Here is a 17,802-nt window from a genome sequence, read left to right as displayed (position 1 = left end):
AAAGGAAACAATATATATTTTTCTGGAAACCTCGAACGAAATAGTTTTTGAAATGTGTGGCATTAATTGTACTAGTATCTGACATTGCAGTAGTGCAAAATTGCACCTTTCCTGCAACCGCATCAGGCGACCGATATGTTCAACCCCATCAAGTCCTCTTTAACATGCATAAGAACCTTTACGACTCCATGGTTCTAGCAATGTGCTTTGTACAAAGGGCATATAGCACAGCCTCTCCTTCAGGCCATTCAACAAGTGGACAGATATCCTTGCGGCCAAGAGAGAGGGAAGGGGGCGGGGGGTCGGGAGTGATATTTCCATGCATCATACCCGTTCAGGTGTCATTGAAGGAATGGCAAAGCGAAGTGGATTCGATCGTGTTGTCCATCCACAGTGTCGAAAGAAGTCTATTTGTAAGCAAGTGGGGTTTCCGCTGACTTGTCACGAGGAATGTGCCATATAAAACTATGGCATAACTCTACTGTCCAACACCCAAACCAGCGTTTGATTCAATCATTTGCATTAGTGATCAATTTTCCCTGCCCATGCTAAGTCGACGCCGACGACGGCGGTGGACCGGGTGGAGGCGGTGGCACATGCGATGGCACCGCAGACTGTTGCGGCGGCGGCGGGGGCGGCGGTGGAATGCCGCGTCGTCGTCTGTTGATGTTCAGTTTGTCCGCGTGACCATGTTGGGTCATGATTTTCTCGGCCACAGGGTCATTGCGGCCATGGAATCGGTCTTGAATGTTCTGTTTCGCCAACGGATTGCTCTTGGCGGTGGGCATCTCATGGAGATATGGGCAGGTCTCGCCGCGCTTGCATTCGCCGCGAGCAAAGAACGAGCACAGATGCGGCCGGTTGCGTTTGTAGCACGGATCCACGCGCGCCATGCGAAGCAGCGCTTGACTGGGCGCCGATGCTTTTCCATATGCAGACACAATGCCTTGCTCTTCCAGCATCGCGTTGTGTTGTTGGGCAAACCATTCACGATTGGCCTCGCTTTCGGGAACGATTTGGCGCTCGGACTCGGCCAAAAACGCGTCCCGCACCTGCACGGGCAGATGGTACTGCAAGTCCAACACGCAGGTCTGGCACACGTTCTTGAGCTTGGCACAGGTCTGGCAGATTTCTGTCTTCTTGTATCGGGCCTTCTTGCCCGGCTTCCATCGGAACACCGTAAACGGACGATCGCACGTCTTGCACACCTTCGCATGCACCTCCTTCATCATGCGCACGTACGGGTCTTCCCCCAGACAGGACTCACACAGCTGAGGAAACGACTCCTTGTCCGCACCTTCCCAAGCATGCTTGAACGTGTCCGTCTTGATTCCAAGCCCGCGTTCTCCCATCCTGTTTGGTGGTCCTCCACAGCCGCCCACTGAAATAAGCACTCGAAAATCGAAAAACCGGATAATAGTCACAAAAAATGTCAGAAAGCAATACTTTTTGCAACTTTTCAGAAATATTATGACAATTTTTCAAACGAGATGTTTTGTGTGTTTTGGCTACCAAATCTGGCATATATATAAAGGGACGTTCAACAGCCAAATAAAACGAAGAGAATGGTATATTCCGCAAGTCTCTACGTGTTATTGGACAAAATTAAACCCAGATAAACGGGGTGGCTGGATCCTGCTGACCAGCACTGTAATATATCGAATTTTTACTCTTTGCTGACAGGAAAGTGTTTGAACTGCAACAGTCAAAAGTCTTGGAGAATTCAATATTTCGCCAAATTTCGCGTTTTTCGCCAAAACAGTTAAATGGGGTTCAAGGGACATTTTTGTGAAAGTTGGCAAGAACTCAGAATCGTTGACGTTCTTCCGAAATCTGTTTGATCGAGACAGTCAACAGTAAGCTTAGGCCGAGTCTGGATGCTACAGAACCTTTTATGTCAAATTAAATTCTGACAGAGAATTCCCATTTCAAGTGGGAGGTGAGAAGATATTTTCAAAATATTTTGATGGGACCTCTGGATGCCATAATGGAAGGAGAACTATAGATAGAATAACATTCTTTACTAGTATATATGTCAGATTTGGTAGCCAAACACACAAAAAAGCTGACGTTTAAAAAATTGTCGTAATATTTCTGAAAAAGTTGCAAAAAGATGTTTTCTGAGATTTTTGTGGCAGCCAGAGTGGCCCTTAGATACCGGTAACATTTTTTGTGGCAGCCAGAGTGGCCCTTCGATAACTACACTTAACGTTACTTGACTGTGAACCAAATTTTCGAAATATTATTTGGTCAAAGATTGGGGTCTGATCCAGACACCCTTACACACACTAACTATATAATGACATTTCACTTCCGGATAACGTTCGTTAATCTGACAAACGAAAAGGCCGCACGCACAATGATGGCTCCAGTCGGCGTGATTAACTCGCAATGGCACGACGTGGAAGCGGTGCAGCGCCTGGTACTAAGCTTCCTCAGTCCAATTGACCTTGTTCGCATGTCATCCTTAAACAAATCCTTCCATCGCTCTACCATGCACTCGCAGAGTCTAATCCTCACTGGCGACGACGATGCTCGACTGGCGCGGTGTGGCTATGGCCAATTGGTCCCATACTTTCACCACTCACGCACGCTCCGCGTCAGTCTATCGTTCGCGCTGCCGAATGAGCTGCTTCATCTCACGAGATTCCGCCAACTCGAGGACGTGTCGTTGGTGGACGTGGCCTCACTGGGCGACCGTCACCTGGCATCGTTGACCACCCACGCAGAAAAGTTGAAACGGTTGCATGTTGATGGCTGCCACGAGTTGGTGTGTCCGCCGCTTTCTCTACCCGCAGCAACGCAACTCAAGTTCTCCAACAACCTCAAGCTCCAAAGTCTGGCGATCGAGTCGCCTTGTACGTCGTTATCCAAGGTGCACATCACGTCCTGTCCTTCGTTTGTCGCCTTCAATACCCTCATGGCGGCGGCTCCAAACGTCCACACTGCCGACTTTACGCAGTCCAATGGCCTTGTCCGGTTTCACTGCCAGCTCACGTGGCAGCACCTGCGAACGTTGGTTCTAGATCGGTGTGCCCAGTTGGCGTACTTGGAGGTAGTACCTAAGTACCGAATCAACCCCACCCACTTGGTCGTAACTAGCACTCTCGGTAGGTTCAAGCCCCAGCGCTGACCTCCATCCGCGTCCACCACTGCGCGCGGCTCCATCAAGCCATCCTATGCTCAGACAAACTTCGGTCTGCCGACTTTTCGCTCTTGCCAGCCCTCCAAACTCTGTACCTGGATTGTCCGCAACTGATACGACTTAACGTGACAGGGTCGTACGCGCTTCAATCGACCGGAGTCACGTTGGAATGTCCATTGCTCACGTCCAATAAGTTTCACCGAGATGGTGTTCCGGCATTCCAAGCCGTTGTATTTCGATAAGTCAGTGTGTCCTGCTCAGGTCTATTCATCCCCCTCAAAGCGATCGAGCTTTGCCCTTTTGATACCGTAATGTTTCACATTGCCTCTTATAAATGCGATAAATATAGAGTCGCCTTTGCACCTCCTATTGGTACAACTCTAACGACTACCTGGACTGCTAATGTCCATGCATCAAATAGCTGCCTTTAGACGTGAAAAAGCTGAATCACTTCGCGAACGTCGGCGCGACAGACGGGACATTGCAGGGACGACTGCTTCATGTGGTCAGCGCATCGCATGCACACGGCCGCGTGGCCGCACGGTACGCAGACGGCATTTTGGGGGCCGTCAAAGCAGACGACGCATTCTCCAGGCACGGAAGTCTCTAGGGGAGCAGCCACGTCATGGTCGTCCAAAGGAGGTGCCGACGCAGGCGGAGCGTAGACAAAGCTGTCGTCGAGGGGTTTGGGCTGGGGAAACAAGGGAGTGGTCTGGGCCACGGGGGGACTCGGACCGTGAACTTGGGGTGCCACCGTAAACTCGACGGACGAATTGGTCAGCAGTTGCGAGTCCACAAGCGAGTTGGCTGCGCCGCCTCCGGTCAAAAACGCCGCCCACGCGTGGAAGCTGGCTTGGTCCGGGGCCGCAAGTTCGCGAGCGTGGAGTGCACCCACAATACCCGCGCCCTTCTTGCGCGCGCCGTGCACTTTGAATGCCCACGGCTTCGAGTCGAACAATTTGGCTTTTGTGTGCAACGTCACTGGGGACGGCACGTGCAGCATGAAGGTGGACGTAGGGAGCGGCGAGCGCTGGCCTTGGACGACGTCGAAGAACGCCATCTCCAGAAACTGCGGCGAACCCACGCGCAGGATGATGACGTAGCGGTTGGCCCACGACTGCAGCGACGACAGACCGAGGATCGATGACCCGATGTTGTCTACGCTCTCGTACACCCAGCCTTGGAACACCTGGATGCGGGTCTCCAACAGGTGCACACAGCCAGACGCATTGGGCACCTTGTTCTCGACACTCCGCCGCGCCACTTCTAGCGGTGACAGCCCGCGAGAGTTTTGGATGTACGGACTCACGCCGGGAAGCGACATGAGGAATTCGATGACGCCGATCGCGCCTTCTTGGCACGCGTAGTGCAGCGGTGTGTTGCCTTTCGAGTCGACGGCGTCGATGAACGCGCCATGTTGAAGCAGCACTTGTACACACAGCACATGGCCTTGGGAACTGGCCATGATGAGCGGAGTCCGACCGCGGGAGTCCTTGTACTCGAGCAGCTTTGGACGCATCTCCGGCGTCGACCCGTCCAGGATCTGGAGAAGCGTTTGAACGTCGTTCTTCTTGGCGCACTCGTACACCATGTCCGTGTTGACGCCGAACGTGTCCTTGACCCACTGCACAATGTCTCCGAGTTTGAACGCAGACGGCGCAGGCGCCGGTGTTGGGGCTGGATGGCGCAACGAAGCTTCCATCTCGGCCGCGCGCTGCTGCATGCGCTGTCCAAAGCGCTCGGCATGCTGGCCAAGTCGGTTGGCGTGCTGCTCAATTGTCTTGGTCGACGCTTCCACGGTCTTGACAAATTGATCCATGTGGTTTTCTGTGGTACGAGGGAAATGCCAGAATGGCGCATCGCTGAATACAAGACTCGGCCATACAATGCTGGTAAAAATGGCCAGAATGTGTGTTATTTTGACGATTTTACCAACATTCTGGAAACTAATGTGATCTGATTGGAACAATAATGCTCCGAATCAGGGCTAAGCTCACAATACAGTGTAACGCTACAGTACATGGATCATTGAGTTGTTTCAGTACATGTACAGTACTTACACTGTGAACGAGATTGATAATGATTTTGGTCCTAGCGGAGTTAACGTTCACGATTCGTTCGTGAATGCCATGTGCCACAGGGGATTGTACACGAGAATGCTTTGGCCACATGTTGGACACGCAACCAATTCATTGGACGAGATATTCAGGACGCAGTTGATTTTCTACCAATCCCAATCGAGGATTCTCCCAATCGTGCAATTGCAAACTCCATCAAGTACAGAGTATGGCACGGCTGGGCGATGACTATGGCGCGGTGATGGGTCGGTTTGGTGCGTCTATGAGCGACTTGGGTCTGCGATTAGGCACTGAATTCGAAGGACTCGGCCAACGAATCGCCAGCGCTGTCAACTTCAGTACAACCTCCGCGTCTCGAGCAAAGTCCGCGTCTCGAGCAAAGTCCGCCACGAGAACAACGCAGAACAATAGCACCACAGCCGCGACGAGCACCGTCCCAAGGCATTTCCATGCCGATCGTGAGAAACCGCGGCATGCCATCAATGAAAACGGCCTGCCAACGTTCGCATACGGAAACAACAACGTGACCTTGGCAGCTGAACATGACGCTCGAGCTAGGCGACATCAAGAGCGAGACGATGCCAATGTTGTGCGATACCAAGCGCGGGACGAGGCAAAGACATCGCGACGCCACCGCCTTCACCGCCACCCCCATCGCCGCGACATTATCAACGACGACGACGACACATCTCGGGATGACCAAGTCCTGGATGCCTTGTCTACGAAACTGGAGAAGAAACTGACCAAGGTCGTGTACAAGTTCGACAAAAAGGCCGTGGCCAAGACCAAGCACATGGACTCGTTGAAGTTGGCGGAGGCCAAAAAGCAACATGCAGCGGCGATGGCCACCCATCTTCAGTCGTTCCACGACCACGTCCGTCCCCCCAAACCCCCATCGAGTCCGCGCCTAGAACCACCATCTTCGCAACCATCGTCGTTGAGCACCATGTACCACGCAGCAAAGCACGGCGATGTGGGGACATTGCGCCAGGTGCTGCTCTCGGCCTCTAGCGTGCACGTCCACGATGCGATGGAATACAGCGACGACCGTCGACGGACGGCGCTGCTGGCAGCAGCGTGCAACGGGCATGCCAACTGCGTCCTCTTGCTGCTGGATTGCGGTGCAGATGTTTTGGCCACAGATGCCGACGGGCATTCGGCTCTGCATTTAGCATGCATCTCTGGTCATGTTCAAGTGGTGGCCCTGCTACTGCGGCACCCCGTGCGACCGGCCAATCCCTACCTTGTCAACCACGCTGGGCAATCAGCCTATGACGTGGCAGCACTGGAAATTATCTCGAAAATGCAAGCGATTAACAGCGACGAAGTACTAATGAACGAAGCAGAAACCCCCTCGTGGGTGAATATCGCCACGTGTTTAGAGGTGCTCGAAGAGGTACAAGTCGTGTCTATTGGTGGAGGGAATGCATATGGGTACAAGTGTGGTCCATTGTATTGCAATGGTCAATGTGCATTGCACAGACTGCAAATGTGCAAAGTGCATGTCAAGTGAGTGTGCATTGTCGTACAATGTTATTCCTCCATTGCAATAACATGATCAACGGTGTATATATATATATATTCAATTATATTAATATTATCCACCACGTGTACTGTACTAAGTAAAGTATTTGTTTGTAGAGATTAAAAGTATTTGAAGGCTGGGTGCTCGGATGTGATGACCAGCCGACGGTCGACTGGCAACCGCGTTATGCTGTTGTCCTTCGAACTGGAACCGATCAAATGTTACTTTTGAATATTCACCAAGTGCAGCATGGCCTTCGATTGGCCTTACCTCGGTACACCAATAAATACTAGTATATATATGCTGCATCCTCACTGACGACTGGTTTAGCTTGGCGGTGATGGTGGACGTGCACAACCCGATGCCAATCCTACCGATGGACGCTAGCGTGGACTTGCCAGCGTGGTCCTTTTCGGCAGGGAATGTTCGTTTGGCGGCGTTCAACCAAGCTGGGTTCGTCGCGTGGACGCATTTCCTCTGTGTTGAAGCGGTACGCCCCTGTTCGTAAACCGAGGTGAAACACACTTGCTTACTATCAACCGTGTACATTTGCAGGTGGACGCAGCGCTGGATTCCGTGTCCCTTCGTACAACTACCCCTGCAACCAAGTCCATGGAGTTGTACGAGCTAGAGATGGGCGACTCCGCAAATGTGACCCCAGCCTCTGCGCCAGACGGGCAGGAAGTGCCGCGTTTGTCTCCAATAGCAGCAGCATCAACGCCGCTCCTTCCCCACTCGACCTCTGACGTGGCAGAAGGAGAGGAGTGCGTGGTGTGCCTGGACCGTCCCAAGCAAACCGTGTGTGTTCCCTGTGGACACGTGGCAGTCTGTGTGCCCTGCGCCGACGCGCTTCAACGTACGACCCACAAATGCCCAGTATGCCGCCAAGACGTCCGCGAAGTCGTCAAGTGGTTTCTCACGTGACAGAGTCGAAAATATATAGTATAAAATATTGACTGTGAACTATACAGTACACGTTCGAGTTAGTAGCGGAGAGGTCGAGCCGCTACATTTGATTGGCTATTATGTTTTGCAATTAAGCCAATGAAATCGCATACATTCTATGGTGCTCAATGGATTGGCTATTACATTTCATATATCATCCAATAAGCATTGAGTTTCACCAATCGGTCCAACAAGTGAACGACCTTCGACATCACAACATGGCTTCGCAAGTGGACAAGTTCGGCGATAAGATGGACAGCATGGGGGAAACGATCGACGAGGCCATGGACAATCGACCCCAGACACTCTCCGGCCAAGCGGTAGACGTGTATCGCACCGCCTCAACTGGCCATGCCCACGCCCTGGTCGACCTCGTCATTCACGGAGCGGACATCTCGTTAGAGTTTCTGGACGCGCAGGAGCGCACACCGTTGCTAGCTGCGTGCGCCAATGGCCATCTCGCCTGCGCGCAGATACTGTTGGAGCGCGGAGCGAACGCCGCTGCCATCGACTTGGACGGGAACACAGCGCTGCATGTAGCGTGCATGCATGGTCGCGTGGAGATTGTCTCGATGCTGCTCATGTCGTCCTCCCACGTGATGTCTCCATATATACTGAACAAAAAGGGGCAGAACGCTCTGCGGTTGAGCCGCATGATCGTTCAAGCCAAGGCTGACGGGTGGCCCCAAGTGGTTCAGTGCATTACAGCGCTGGAAGAGGTATATACTATATATAGTATGGTATATATGTACTACTTGTATTTGCTGTTGACATATTTGTTTGTTTGGAGGAATCGCGCTGTTCAGCTGGCATGTTCCATCCTCAGTTGTGTGTATGGTTGATGGCATTTCTCGTGTGAATTACTTTCGAATTCGAATTCCCTACCAATGCTGACAAGTGCCATATATATATATATCTTTTGCAATAATCCTAGCGCGTCAAAGTATTTGAAGGGTGGATCTACCACCGGTCGCAGTCAATGTTTGCGTGGCAGTCGTGGGAAGCTCGGTACGCTCTCGTGCTTCGAACGGGCTCGACATTGTGTTTGGAAATGCACTTGTTCCACGTCCACAACGGCCTGCGCACGCCCATTCCCACGTAAGTACCCCTCGCTTACGTTCGTGGCCGCCCATGTTTGTTTGCATAGCCTCGTGTTTGACATTGACGTGGACAAACCTGTGACGTTATACCGCGACGGCGACGGCCTGAACCGGAAACCGCTGGCCATCGGCTTGGAATCCCAAGTGCTCGCCGCGTTCAACGAACCTGGCTTTGAAGCGTGGGGGACGTTTTTCACTTCCCATATGGTATGTAGATATGTGTAGTAGCACTGTCTGTATCGCAGGTTATAGTATGACGCAGGTGCATATCGTGATAGAGTGCTGCGGTGTTCGAAGGGTCAAGACCTCCAGCTTCGGCGGTAGCAGCAACAACGTCGGCTCACCAAAGGTCCCCACCGCCTTCGACCAAAGACTTGAGTGTTCCCTTGGATCAACTGCACCCACTACCACGTTCTTCTTCGCCGTCATCATCGCCTCGGCATACAGTAGCGTCGGCCCCAGCGTGGGACGATATCCTCAGGATTGAGCTTCCAACACGGGAAATGGAGCTCGCCAGGTCGTCTTCTACTTCGCCTCGGACTCAAGCATCAACTGCTTACACGTCGGCCAAGGGTTTGGACGACAACGATTTCGCTCGATTGCCAAGCATAGATGGAGGACGAGCGCCGACCTTCGACCGTGATGAGCATGGCGATGGAAGGCTTCTAGATGGACGGGGGCGGACAAGCGACGAGGAATGTGCAGTATGTATGGCACGATCTAAACAAACTGTGTGCGTGCCGTGCGGCCACGTCGCAGCGTGCCTCCAGTGCGCCCTAGAAATCCAACGCACCAGTCGAACGTGCCCCCTGTGTCGCACCCCTGTCAAGGAACTGGTCAAGCTCTGGCTCACGCAATAAGTATACCACACCCCCCCCTTCATGTTATTACATCCTGTCAGGCTCACGTGATGCTATGACATCCCAATCTACGAGGGTTTGAACATGGCAACAATCGTCCGGATAATGTATTTCCAACCGGCGTAGGGATCAAAACTTTGAGAATTGCCGGGATCGAACTCGGGACCAATTGACATGACTGGTACGACTAACATTAGGAGAACATCAGGAACCCCTTCGGGGGTCATCCGTAAAAATTGGAACGATACAGAGAAGATTAGCATGGCCCCTGCGCAAGGATGACACGCATAAATCGAGAAGTATCGCACTTTTTGAGTTTTTTTGTACTGCATTATTGCTTAACTGTAAACGTGTAGCAACTACTAGTAAGCTTATACGTATAACGTTACCTCTGACCTTACTGTAGCACGACCGAATTACAACTTGTGCGCAGTACATATTCACGTTTTGTAAGAGTTTATAAGATTCATATCACACTCGACGCCTTGTGCTTGCTGGCGTATGTTTCCACCATAGACTTCTAAAGCATCGCCTCCATACTTTGGGTTTGCAGGTTGTGGGCAATTGCAGGTTGTCGTACTCTTCTGACATGAACTTAGGCGTTCTCGGCATGCGTCCAGGATATCATACAGTAACATTAGCATCTTACTTCGTGAATTACTTCATTTCATGAGGTTCCAATTCCACTCTTCTAGTAACGTTATGGTCGCTGCTGTTGATTGTTTATCCCCTCCGTCGATTCGTGAAATGTTTCGACGCTTGGAATATGCAAAGAGTCGGGGTTTGCGCAAGGCGACTGGTGTGGAGTCGCAGGGGGGGGTGTTTGCATCGTAATTCAAGTGAATACATGGCGAATTATGCATTGCTTGTCTCACCACACAGGTTCAATATGCAACATCGCTGTTAGACAATCAAGATGTATTTTGAAGTAGTTTCACAAATCTGTATCAGCATTTACTTGGTGGAGACCCCTTGTTCCTTTAAGCTCATAGCCGCCTAATCCCCGGGAGATTGCGCGGTGGTATACCCGAGAGCATCCATGTACTCTTGGGCCATGTCTTGAATGCGGCGTCGGAGTGGCGTGGGCAGGCGTGCGGTGTCGGTTCACCTGGTACGATTGAAGTGCGTCCACTTCCGCGGCAAAGTGTCGAGTCGACTGGTCTGTCCACTGTATATTTGCATGGGCGTAGATGCTTCGTAGCGTCCGTTCCGGACACGTTGTGAGCTCTGCGTACGACACTTCGAGGATGTCTGGCAGGACCACGCGTCCTCCATGCACTGACTTGTCCACCGCCGCCTCGTTGTACTTGCGCCACATGTGGTCGAATTGCCAAAACAGGTATTCGTTCACCTACACCACGCTTAATCCAAATTCCTTACGGAAGGTTCCAATGAACGCTGAGGAATATCCCGGACCTGGTCGTCGGTGGGCGTGGACAAGTACATAAACCAGAACGCAGTGTTGGCCAAATGCGCCGCCGACGCCATCGTTTCAAACGGATCGCGGTGGATGTAGATGAACCGCGCGTTTGGAAACAACTTGCGTAGCAACGGCACCCTGGCCGCGTGAATAGGCGACTTGAGCACCAGTCGTTGTCGTAATGAGCTGCCTTTCGCTTGGATTTGGTGGCGAAAAGTGAGTTTCTTCAACAGATACACAAACGCAGAAGTCCACTGCGCTTCATCGTCTGCCGTGCCGCCATCCGCGGCACTAAAGTCGAGAAATCGCCGAAAGGCTGGCTCCCGAGTCATCAAGTAGATGGGCATGTAGTAGCTGGCGCCACGGGACAGCAATATCGTCGCACATTCGTCTTCTTGCGGCAGGTCAAAGTGCAGAGGCATCGAATCCATGGGCCGAGTGGGGTCGATGGTGCCGGCAAAGAGCCGCTTGCCCCACGCTTCGAACCAAAGGAAACACGATGGGAACCCCGTGCAAAAGGTCGTGCACGTGTAGAAATTCGCCGCGTCCGACGCCAACAGGTTGTGCAAAAGCGTCGTGCCGGTGCGAGGGTGGCCGATGATGAACACTGGGTCCGTCGGCAACTCCACGCGGTGGATCACGGCATCGGGGTACAGAATGGACTCGACGATGCCCAGAAGCGAGTTGAACAACGACAGAACCGTGAGGAACAACACCCGTGGGACATAACACCAGTCAAAGTGGCGCCACTGTGTGCGCACAAGGTGCCACCACTGCCCAAAGCTAATCCCACACATGGGGTTGTTCTTCACAGAGTACACGTGCTTGCGTTCAAAGTGAAACATGCACGCGTCTGCAGCCTCTTGGTGCGCCGACGCATCGTCAAACCCGCGCACGACCGCGCCAGCACTGACCATGACAATTTGACCCGATTGCAATTTCCGGATAGAAATTATCAAAATTTACAGTGTTAGATAAAATTCGAACGAAGTGACAATTGGTAAGTGTGAAGTTTAGTCGAAGGGGTAGCCGTTGGAGATGACGTAGATAGGGACAGTGGGAATCTCACGAATCCGTTCATGCGCGTCACTAGTTAGAGTCATAGGATGCATCGTTATATACTACAGGTAGTACTCGCTAACTGTCAGCTCAACCTTGGCTACAAAATGTCACGGAAAATGTCATTAATATTTATGATTTCCTCTCCTTGTACAATGAACAGCCTGAGCAACCAATCCACTGCAAGGCCATTTACTTTCTGCTGTGGCTGTATTCGTGGTCTCGCTCGTCGGGATCGTCGTCATGAAAGGCGGTGGGGCTGGCATCACGATGACGCATCAGGTTCCAGTACTCTGCGTTGTGGATTTCAAACCGACGGCGGCGGATCTGTCGGCCAAACTCGCCCACTTCGCCTTCATGGATGTCGTGGTCTAAGATCACGTCCAAAACCGAATCGCACATGCGTCGCACCTGTCCGGTAAAATTATTATCGTAACGAGGCTTTCGTGATGATGACGATGTACAAGAAGAGTGACGTACCTCGACGTTGGTCGAATCGGCCGCGAGCAGCAGGTCCGGCAGCATGTTGGTGCCGTACAGCACTTCGTCGAGGGTTTCTGGATGCCGCAGCATCCGGTAGAAGCAAAACAACAGTTGCAATGTGATCTCGTGGTCGCTCTGCTTGTCCTGGAAGATCGTGTGAAAGCTCCGCACGACACGCGACGACGTGATGAGCGGCGCGCATTTGGGCTCGAGCATCAACGCACTCACAAACATGATCACTTGTAGCACCATGTCGTCCTACTCATCCATCCACATTAATATGCAAATAAGAAATAAAGAATAATAACTAAAAAATATTACTAATAGTAGACAATAAAACGCCTTAATGACAATCTCATACACCCTCGGCCCATGCCCCATGTATTCCACCGCATCAGATTACAGCATGGCGTTGTCATGGAATCTCTTATGCATGCGACGAAGTTTACATGAAAACAAATACAAAAAGTAGCGCTACAGTATCAATTACATTTTCGGTATTGCCCCTCACGCATGCCAACGAGACGAACTCAGTGTGGATATATATATATATATACAATTGTACGTACTTGGGAAAAGCCGGGCACGAGCAACTTGTTGAGAAACGGAATGACTGTGTAGTATTGCGCGAGGATTTTATCCCACGACGACTTGGGGGGCAGGTCCTGCGGCGTGAGGTTGCCCAGCGTGCCGAGAATCTCCACGACCAGGTCGTGGTTGTCGGAGCTCTGCGCTAGCTCCAGCAGAGGCACGACGTACGCCGCCCACAGTCCCTTGTGCTTGTACATTTTTTCAGACGCCAAGTCTTCTTGCAAACTAAACGACCAGTGCGAAATGTTGCGAATGCACTAGAACATGTTTGATTGTCAACGTTAATCAACGTTAAATAACGTTGAAATACACATTTGCAGGCGTACCTTCATGAGCAGTACGTCGCGAGTCCGCAACACGCGCTGCACCAACGCGTCCAAGCCCTTGTTCTGCGCCATCATTTCCGCGTTCCGCCCGTTCACGCTCAAGTTGACGCCCAACGCCATGAGTTCCTTGGCCACCATATTTTGCGGAAAGTTAATCACCAGTTGCATCACAATCGGGATCGCCTCCGTGTACGTAAACATCGACTTGCACCGGTCGTCCATGCTCAAGTGGTACAGAATGCGCAGCGTGAGCGCTCGAAACGGTGGCTTCTTGAGCAGCTCCACCAGCTTGGGGACTAAACTGTTTTTCACCATCGCATCGCGCACCCGCGCGTCCCATGACAGGTTGAACAGCAGTTTCAGTGCAATCTATAGGCATGGACTTAGGTGTAGGTGCAGGTCGTGGAAGTAGGTGCAGGACATACTTGAGCGGTTTTGTCGTGGTTGCACTTCACGTAGCGAATGACCTTTTCCGGCACTTGTAACTCGATCATCGTGTCCTTGTTTTCTTCAAACACGCTACTCCACCAAAGATGAACGAACGAACGGACGACAGGGTTAATAATGTGCCGTATCGTATATTCGTGAAATATTTGGAAGGTTTTAGCCATAACGTTACCTGAGTTTTTTCAAAAACCCGAGCGTTAAAATCACCAAGTCGGGCGTGACGCGGTCGAGCATTTTCGCTAAAAAGTGCACAATCTTCTTCTTAACCATTTTGCGCTCGGTGTGAATGTCTTCCGATAGGTTGAAGAGCACGCTCAGGCACACGAATCTACAATGTGTATAAATATTTACATATATATATGTAAGTACGTACAGGAGCTGATCTTGCTTTTTCGAACGCTTCTTGTTCTTTTTGGCCTCGGATTTGAGCTTGGCGAGGACATCCGGGTGCTCGTGACTGGCCTTGACGAGGGATTCCTGGAGCAATTTCTCTTCTTCGATGCGCAACTGGTGGCGCTTGACTTCAAAATCGACGATTTTCAATGTGATCGCGCCAATGCGGTAGTTGCTTAGGATCGGATGCAGCTGGAGAAAGTTCGAGTAACACCAAAAGATCCGCATCATGTGCAGCGTAAAGTCGTAGTTCTTCTTGTACTCGTCGTTGAGAACCCTAGAAAGGAGGCACTACGAACAGCCAACCAGCCAGTGTCAGCTGCCCCACCTTTGGACTGCAAGGTAGTGTAGTAAGGAGTTTATAGTATACCATCAACGCCTCGTTTTGCACGAGCATTTCAATGTTGGCGCCATATTCAGACAGGTTGAGGATCTGCGTGATGCCGTCGAGTTTGGACTCCATGTCCTCCTCGTACAGCTTCTCCATGTACGTGTCCAAGTCGTCCGGCGTCGACAACTGGCGCAAAGCCAGCGGGTCCTTCTCCTTGCGCTGGTCATCGGACCGATCGGCGTCCGGCCGAGAGCTCCGACGGACGCCCGACGACTTGACTTTGGCGGACGAACTCATGACTAAACTTGCTCCACGCGACGACCTAGGGTGGTTGGCACCCCTTGAGCGAAATCTCATGGCAGTTACAAGCTCAGTTGCAACGACGACAGTTTCATATTGAAACTGCCCGGACTACACTACTACTTTCAAGTATGTGGCATCCTAATACGTTTTGAGGGCAAAATGGCATAACGAGAGTACTTGACGAGGAAATCGTGAACGCAATTTAACGTTAGTATTACTAGTATGGCCGCAGAAACAAGTGTGACGATGCACGGGCGAGTCGTTACCTGTATGCCATACTAGTAATACTACTACTGTACGTAGTAGTACTTTTGAATTGAATGGTACTGTGACCGATGGAGAGTCGATTCGAAGCATTTCATCTCGAATGCACATTGTCTACGTTAGTATTACTAGGAAGTATTATTTCGTGGCGCGTGGGTATAGTTAGTTGTTCAGGTTGGCAAATATGCTGCGATTAACTAACTGCTACTAGTATGCGCCGATAGTTTTCAACGAAACTGCGAACTACTAATAGTACTTTAGAGCTTAGGGCTGTTGCTGGTGCTTGTCTAGTAGGACCTGTTCGAGCTCTGGCGCTGTGACAAAGTACCCTGCGTTGCAATAGCTACACGACAAGAGCACCCCGCCTTCGTTTGCAAGCGACGACAAGTCGCTTGGGGGCACCGAAAACAGCTTTTGTACAAACTTTTCCTTGTTGCAACGGCAGTAATAGTCCACGGGCACGCGCTTCACGTGCTCCTTGGTCAGGTTCACTTCGGGGAAGAGTGAGCTCAAGTACGCTAGCATGCCCTCTGCTTGGACCACGTCCATCATCACGGACTGATCGAACAAGTCACGCCGGTCCAGCAGCGGGACGGTGGCATTGGGCATTTCCTGGATGGTCACCCCACAGCACACGACGGCATCGTCGTTCGTCGCGGTTGTCTCGAGCTTCACGAGCGTGGGCGTTTGCTCCGACAGATCGTAGAACGTCTGCCAGTCCTGTGTCGCGTTCCCAGATGCTGCCAACACCGTCTTGTAAGGCGCGGTGGCGCCGTACAGCACTTTGTTCACTTCAAACACGTCCGTGGCGCCAGGGTCGACAATCTCATGCATGTACCCTCGGACTTCACCAACACTCATGGACTCGACGTATCCATCGAGCTTCTTCGTGTGCAATCGCATCGCGACGCGCTCCTCGCCCTTGAAGAACGAGCTCAACATCGACGCTCCAGACATGTACTCACCCCACAGCCGAGCCGTCTCCGTGTCAATGGGTGTATACTCCTTGGACGCCTTCCACTTTCCCCGCATCGTGTTGACGACATTGGGGGCGTAAATGGCAGACACGCGGTGGCCCAACACATCCACGAAGCAGCGCGACACCAAGTCCCGCGTCCGATCCCGTGCCAGTTGCATTTTCCACGAGTGCCGCTGTTTGGACCAATCAAAAGGCAATCTGGGTGCCTGTTTTCAAACAACAAAATACCATTCGAAATCTGTTTTCAAGCATGTTAAAATAGCATTTAAAATACATGCCATGACATAAAACAAGGTAAGTTGTATGCATAAAACAGTTGGGTATTATTTTAAATATAGCATTCAATTTACAGTTAAAATACTTTCAAGACCTGCTAAACTCGATGACATATTCCGAAAAATCGCGCGAAAAGCGATCGTCATCATTTTCGCGGTACTCGTTCGACGGCGACAGTCCCTTGCCACCATTCGTAGCCATGACATCCAGCAGCGCCATCGATGGTGGAGATTGGGCGGCCAAATTCGGCCCTGTCATGACGACGGACGACATCGTGATCCAGAACACTGTCGAGTACGTGCGTGGCATGCTGGCATCGAACGATGCGTCCCACGATTGGAATCACATTGAACGCGTGTGGCGCCTGAGCGTGCGTATTGCAACGGAGGAGCATGTGGAGCGTATGGACTGCGTCGTGTTGGCGGCATTGCTTCACGACATCGACGATTGGAAATACACGGGCTCGGACTCGACCGACCGCGCTCGCGCGTTCCTTCATACCCAGGTAGGCAGGCGACCCTATACTAGTATTCTGGTAGAACTGACGTTTTTTCTCCGTAGCCCCTCGACGTGGACAAGATTGAGTTTGTGCTCAAAATCATCAACGGCATTGGGTTCAAAGAAGAACTAGGCGCCAAAAAGGTAGTCCAACATCGAACCTATATAATGTCGACGATGATTCCGTGGGTACCCTGCCAGATCTCCATGTTTCCAGAGCTCGCGTGTGTCCAAGACGCTGACCGACTGGTACGACGTCCTCGACAACATGTGAAGCTATGCTGTATCGTCATGTACCTATTCTGGGCATTAGGACGCGATTGGAGCCATTGGCATTGCGCGCTGCCTCACGTACGGAGGCCACAAGAAGCGCGTATTGTACGAGCCGTCCGTTCCGCCGTTGATGGCTATGGACAAGGCCGCGTACATGGCCAACAAACACGGTCCGACGCTCAACCACTTTTACGAGGTACAGTAACTTATCGACTAGTATTGCAATGTCAAGAGTGATTGACTGGAACTGGTGCGGAAGAAACTGTTTAAATTGAAAGACATGATGAAAACTCCCACGGGCCAGCGCATTGCCCAAGCGCGCCACGAGTACATGGTCGAATTTGTCGAAAGGATGCAAGCGGAAGTGGCAGGCTTGCTATAAATAGAAACCACCAATCCAAGGCAAGCCCTGCCTGCTCATGCTACATTTTGTCTTGAAACGAACTGCTATCCTACGAAGCGCCTTCACAGGACATATCTAAGACAGCGACCACCTCGCATTATAC

General features: G+C 51.6%; 9 protein-coding genes across 13 annotated transcripts; 4 read left to right on the top strand and 5 right to left on the bottom strand.

Moving 5' to 3' along the window:
- Positions 1-498: 498 nt before the first annotated feature.
- H257_03614 (hypothetical protein) lies at positions 499-1,392 on the bottom strand. Its single transcript, XM_009827784.1, has one exon. It carries the CDS (start codon positions 1,350-1,352, stop codon positions 549-551), a length of 804 nt encoding a protein of 267 aa, XP_009826086.1. The 5' UTR covers positions 1,353-1,392; the 3' UTR covers positions 499-548.
- A 920-nt stretch (positions 1,393-2,312) lies between these two features.
- Positions 2,313-5,048, top strand: H257_03613 (hypothetical protein). Its single transcript, XM_009827783.1, has 2 exons — positions 2,313-3,055; positions 3,115-5,048. The coding sequence occupies exons 1-2, from the start codon at positions 2,360-2,362 to the stop codon at positions 3,385-3,387; spliced, it is 969 nt and encodes a 322-aa protein (XP_009826085.1). The 5' UTR covers positions 2,313-2,359; the 3' UTR covers positions 3,388-5,048.
- On the bottom strand, positions 3,216-5,067 carry H257_03612 (hypothetical protein). The gene has a single exon (XM_009827782.1). It carries the CDS (start codon positions 4,962-4,964, stop codon positions 3,573-3,575), a length of 1,392 nt encoding a protein of 463 aa, XP_009826084.1. The 5' UTR covers positions 4,965-5,067; the 3' UTR covers positions 3,216-3,572.
- Positions 5,068-5,408: 341 nt separating this feature from the next.
- H257_03611 lies at positions 5,409-7,717 on the top strand. Of its 2 annotated transcripts, XM_009827780.1 has the most exons (4): positions 5,409-6,619; positions 6,865-7,022; positions 7,079-7,238; positions 7,304-7,717. In XM_009827780.1, the coding sequence occupies exons 1-4, from the start codon at positions 5,432-5,434 to the stop codon at positions 7,670-7,672; spliced, it is 1,875 nt and encodes a 624-aa protein (XP_009826082.1). In that variant the 5' UTR covers positions 5,409-5,431; the 3' UTR covers positions 7,673-7,717. The 2 variants fall into 2 exon arrangements, with proteins under 2 accessions (XP_009826082.1, XP_009826083.1); XM_009827781.1 differs by having other exon boundaries at positions 7,079-7,717.
- A 95-nt stretch (positions 7,718-7,812) lies between these two features.
- Positions 7,813-9,775, top strand: H257_03610 (hypothetical protein). The gene is made up of 4 exons (XM_009827779.1): positions 7,813-8,412; positions 8,628-8,791; positions 8,841-9,000; positions 9,072-9,775. Exons 1-4 carry the CDS (start codon positions 7,822-7,824, stop codon positions 9,651-9,653), a joined length of 1,497 nt encoding a protein of 498 aa, XP_009826081.1. The 5' UTR covers positions 7,813-7,821; the 3' UTR covers positions 9,654-9,775.
- A 783-nt stretch (positions 9,776-10,558) lies between these two features.
- Positions 10,559-12,011, bottom strand: H257_03609 (hypothetical protein). The gene is made up of 2 exons (XM_009827778.1): positions 11,070-12,011; positions 10,559-11,004 (listed from the first exon to the last, which is right to left on the bottom strand). The coding sequence occupies exons 1-2, from the start codon at positions 11,988-11,990 to the stop codon at positions 10,588-10,590; spliced, it is 1,338 nt and encodes a 445-aa protein (XP_009826080.1). The 5' UTR covers positions 11,991-12,011; the 3' UTR covers positions 10,559-10,587.
- Positions 12,012-12,228: 217 nt separating this feature from the next.
- Positions 12,229-15,049, bottom strand: H257_03608 (hypothetical protein). The gene is made up of 8 exons (XM_009827777.1): positions 14,743-15,049; positions 14,353-14,663; positions 14,152-14,307; positions 13,958-14,051; positions 13,533-13,901; positions 13,185-13,463; positions 12,613-12,873; positions 12,229-12,543 (listed from the first exon to the last, which is right to left on the bottom strand). The coding sequence occupies exons 1-8, from the start codon at positions 14,998-15,000 to the stop codon at positions 12,325-12,327; spliced, it is 1,947 nt and encodes a 648-aa protein (XP_009826079.1). The 5' UTR covers positions 15,001-15,049; the 3' UTR covers positions 12,229-12,324.
- A 453-nt stretch (positions 15,050-15,502) lies between these two features.
- Positions 15,503-16,432, bottom strand: H257_03607 (hypothetical protein). Its single transcript, XM_009827776.1, has one exon. It carries the CDS (start codon positions 16,405-16,407, stop codon positions 15,535-15,537), a length of 873 nt encoding a protein of 290 aa, XP_009826078.1. The 5' UTR covers positions 16,408-16,432; the 3' UTR covers positions 15,503-15,534.
- A 199-nt stretch (positions 16,433-16,631) lies between these two features.
- H257_03606 (hypothetical protein) lies at positions 16,632-17,723 on the top strand (the record flags this gene model as incomplete). Of its 4 annotated transcripts, XM_009827773.1 has the most annotated exons (5): positions 16,632-17,030; positions 17,087-17,167; positions 17,225-17,272; positions 17,337-17,492; positions 17,556-17,723. In XM_009827773.1, 5 exons carry the CDS (start codon positions 16,632-16,634, stop codon positions 17,676-17,678), a joined length of 807 nt encoding a protein of 268 aa, XP_009826075.1. In that variant the 3' UTR covers positions 17,679-17,723. The 4 variants fall into 4 exon arrangements, with proteins under 4 accessions (XP_009826075.1, XP_009826077.1, XP_009826074.1 ...); XM_009827775.1 differs by having other exon boundaries at positions 17,337-17,723; XM_009827772.1 differs by having other exon boundaries at positions 17,087-17,272.
- Between the last annotated feature and the right edge of the window lie 79 nt (positions 17,724-17,802).

Source organism: Aphanomyces astaci (assembly GCF_000520075.1).
Source record: "Aphanomyces astaci strain APO3 unplaced genomic scaffold supercont1.6, whole genome shotgun sequence".
Taxonomy (NCBI): Eukaryota; Oomycota; class Saprolegniomycetes; order Saprolegniales; family Verrucalvaceae; genus Aphanomyces; species Aphanomyces astaci.
Note: the sequence above shows the minus strand (reverse complement) of the source record. Positions and strands in the feature narration are given on the sequence as shown.

Excerpts from the sequence above, each read along its gene's own strand:
- H257_03610 (XM_009827779.1), top strand. The coding sequence starts at position 7,822 with ATGGATTGGCTATTACATTTCATATATCATCCAATAAGCATTGAGTTT. Across the intron at positions 8,413-8,627 it reads GCATTACAGCGCTGGAAGAG|CGCGTCAAAGTATTTGAAGG; the intron begins GTATATACTATA and ends CAATAATCCTAG. Across the intron at positions 8,792-8,840 it reads CTGCGCACGCCCATTCCCAC|CCTCGTGTTTGACATTGACG; the intron begins GTAAGTACCCCT and ends TTGTTTGCATAG.
- H257_03614 (XM_009827784.1), bottom strand. The coding sequence starts at position 1,352 with ATGGGAGAACGCGGGCTTGGAATCAAGACGGACACGTTCAAGCATGCT.
- H257_03608 (XM_009827777.1), bottom strand. The coding sequence starts at position 15,000 with ATGAGTTCGTCCGCCAAAGTCAAGTCGTCGGGCGTCCGTCGGAGCTCT. Across the intron at positions 14,308-14,352 it reads AAAAAGCAAGATCAGCTCCT|ATTCGTGTGCCTGAGCGTGC; the intron begins GTACGTACTTAC and ends TACACATTGTAG. Across the intron at positions 12,544-12,612 it reads CCGATTCGACCAACGTCGAG|GTGCGACGCATGTGCGATTC; the intron begins GTACGTCACTCT and ends TTTACCGGACAG.
- H257_03607 (XM_009827776.1), bottom strand. The coding sequence starts at position 16,407 with ATGCAACTGGCACGGGATCGGACGCGGGACTTGGTGTCGCGCTGCTTC.
- H257_03611 (XM_009827780.1), top strand. The coding sequence starts at position 5,432 with ATGGCACGGCTGGGCGATGACTATGGCGCGGTGATGGGTCGGTTTGGT. Across the intron at positions 7,023-7,078 it reads CTTCGATTGGCCTTACCTCG|CTTGGCGGTGATGGTGGACG; the intron begins GTACACCAATAA and ends CGACTGGTTTAG. Across the intron at positions 7,239-7,303 it reads ATTTCCTCTGTGTTGAAGCG|GTGGACGCAGCGCTGGATTC; the intron begins GTACGCCCCTGT and ends GTACATTTGCAG.
- H257_03612 (XM_009827782.1), bottom strand. The coding sequence starts at position 4,964 with ATGGATCAATTTGTCAAGACCGTGGAAGCGTCGACCAAGACAATTGAG.
- H257_03613 (XM_009827783.1), top strand. The coding sequence starts at position 2,360 with ATGATGGCTCCAGTCGGCGTGATTAACTCGCAATGGCACGACGTGGAA. Across the intron at positions 3,056-3,114 it reads CCCAGTTGGCGTACTTGGAG|GTTCAAGCCCCAGCGCTGAC; the intron begins GTAGTACCTAAG and ends CACTCTCGGTAG.
- H257_03609 (XM_009827778.1), bottom strand. The coding sequence starts at position 11,990 with ATGGTCAGTGCTGGCGCGGTCGTGCGCGGGTTTGACGATGCGTCGGCG. Across the intron at positions 11,005-11,069 it reads CCACGCCCACCGACGACCAG|GTGAACGAATACCTGTTTTG; the intron begins GTCCGGGATATT and ends AGCGTGGTGTAG.